At 61.8% G+C, this 1,458-nt stretch overlaps 1 protein-coding gene across 1 annotated transcript in view; it reads left to right on the plus strand.

The window, feature by feature from the left end:
* The window catches only part of NOSIP (nitric oxide synthase interacting protein), a 27,879-nt gene extending 26,731 nt beyond the window's left edge, over window positions 1–1,148 (plus strand). The window contains exon 8 of the mRNA XM_006765977.2: window positions 1,023–1,148. Coding sequence (XP_006766040.1) covers window positions 1,023–1,148 — 126 coding nt within the window. The remainder of the gene's footprint in view (window positions 1–1,022) is intronic.
* The last annotated feature ends 310 nt before the right edge of the window (window positions 1,149–1,458 follow it).

Genomic DNA, 1,458 nt, shown 5'->3' on the forward strand with positions numbered 1-1,458 from the left:
ATCGATGAGAGATAAACATCATTTGGCTGCCTCCTGCACGCCCCCTGCTGGGGACGAAGCCAGCAACGGGGGCATGTGCCCTTTTGGGAATCAAACTGTGACCTCTTGGTTCATGGGTTGACAAGCAAACCACTGAGCCACCCCAACTGGGCAGCTTTTTTTTTTTTAATGAGAGAGGAAGGGAGAGGGAGAGAGGAACATCGATGTGGGAGGGAAAGGTCCATCAGTTGCCTCCTGCACATCCCCAACCGGGGGTGGAGCCTGCAACCCAGGCATGTGCCCTGACTGGGAACTGAACGGCAACCTTTTGGTGCACAGGAAGATGATGCCCAACCCACTGAGCCGCACCGGCTAGGGCTCAGGGGGATTTTCTGGAAGCAAACGTTGAAGTGCATCACACATAGAAGTGGACACATCCTGCATGGACAGCTGGGTGCATTTTTACAGGCTGACACCCCCCCACCCCGCCCCCGGGGAGCCGTTCCCAGCTCCAGCTCGGCTCCCCATTCCAGTTCTCTCCAAAGGGGGGGCACCAGCCTGACCTCTGACCCCCAGCTGAGTTTTGCCTGTCCTTGAACTTCCTGTAAGTGGAATCCGTGGCCAGTGCTCCTCTGCGCCCAGCTCCTTTCGCTCATTCCTCGGGGCCTGGAGGCTACACTCTCCGTGGTGAGCACGTGGGCCGGTTCCCGCGTGGGGCCATCGTGATTAAAGTGGCCCCGAACCTCATTTCGGTGACTCTGTTTCCACCCGGGAGCTACCGGGAGTGGAATCGCCGGGACCAGCTAAGGCACGTCCAGTTCTAGAGGCTTCAACCAGGGCCCCCGGGGGCTGCAGGAGGAATGAAGGTCGGTTATGTTCCTGTCCTTTTGCCTCTGCCTCAGTTCGGCAGCAGAGCGACTTGTAACCCAGGTCAGTTCACACCCACCCTCTGCTCGGGGTTCTCCAGGGGGCCCTGGCGCCCCGAGAGCACATCCCGCCCCAGCCTTTCGGGGTGCCTGCCGCTCTCGATCTTGTCCCATCAGACTGGGGCCACCATGACCTTGTCCTGGTTCTCTCGCTGCCCTCACCACTTGGGCCTCCTGCTGAGCCTCACCCACCGGGCCCTCTCCTGCCACAGGGCCTTTGCACCTGCTGTTGCCGCCGCCTGAGCCCTCCCCCCCAGGGCTCACTCCCTCACGCCCTGTCCTCGGAGGCCGGGCCCCCACCTGATGGAGAGCGTTGCCGCCACTTGCTGTGCGGAAGGCAGGGCTCTGTCTGGCTTGTTGGCCGCTGGTTCAGTTTTCATCCCCAGGGACGCCCTGGAACCTGCCCACACCCACAGCCGCCCCTGCAAATACTCCGTCCCCCCTTCAGCATGTCCCCCCCACTCCTCGCACGTTCCTCTCCAAGTCACAGTCCCCAGTTCCTCCCCCCGCCCCCCCCAACTTCAGAAAAACACACGGAGGAGCCCACGCTGGC

This window comes from Myotis davidii, unplaced genomic scaffold (assembly GCF_000327345.1).
Source record: "Myotis davidii unplaced genomic scaffold, ASM32734v1 scaffold2100, whole genome shotgun sequence".
In the NCBI taxonomy this organism is placed as follows: Eukaryota; Metazoa; Chordata; class Mammalia; order Chiroptera; family Vespertilionidae; genus Myotis; species Myotis davidii.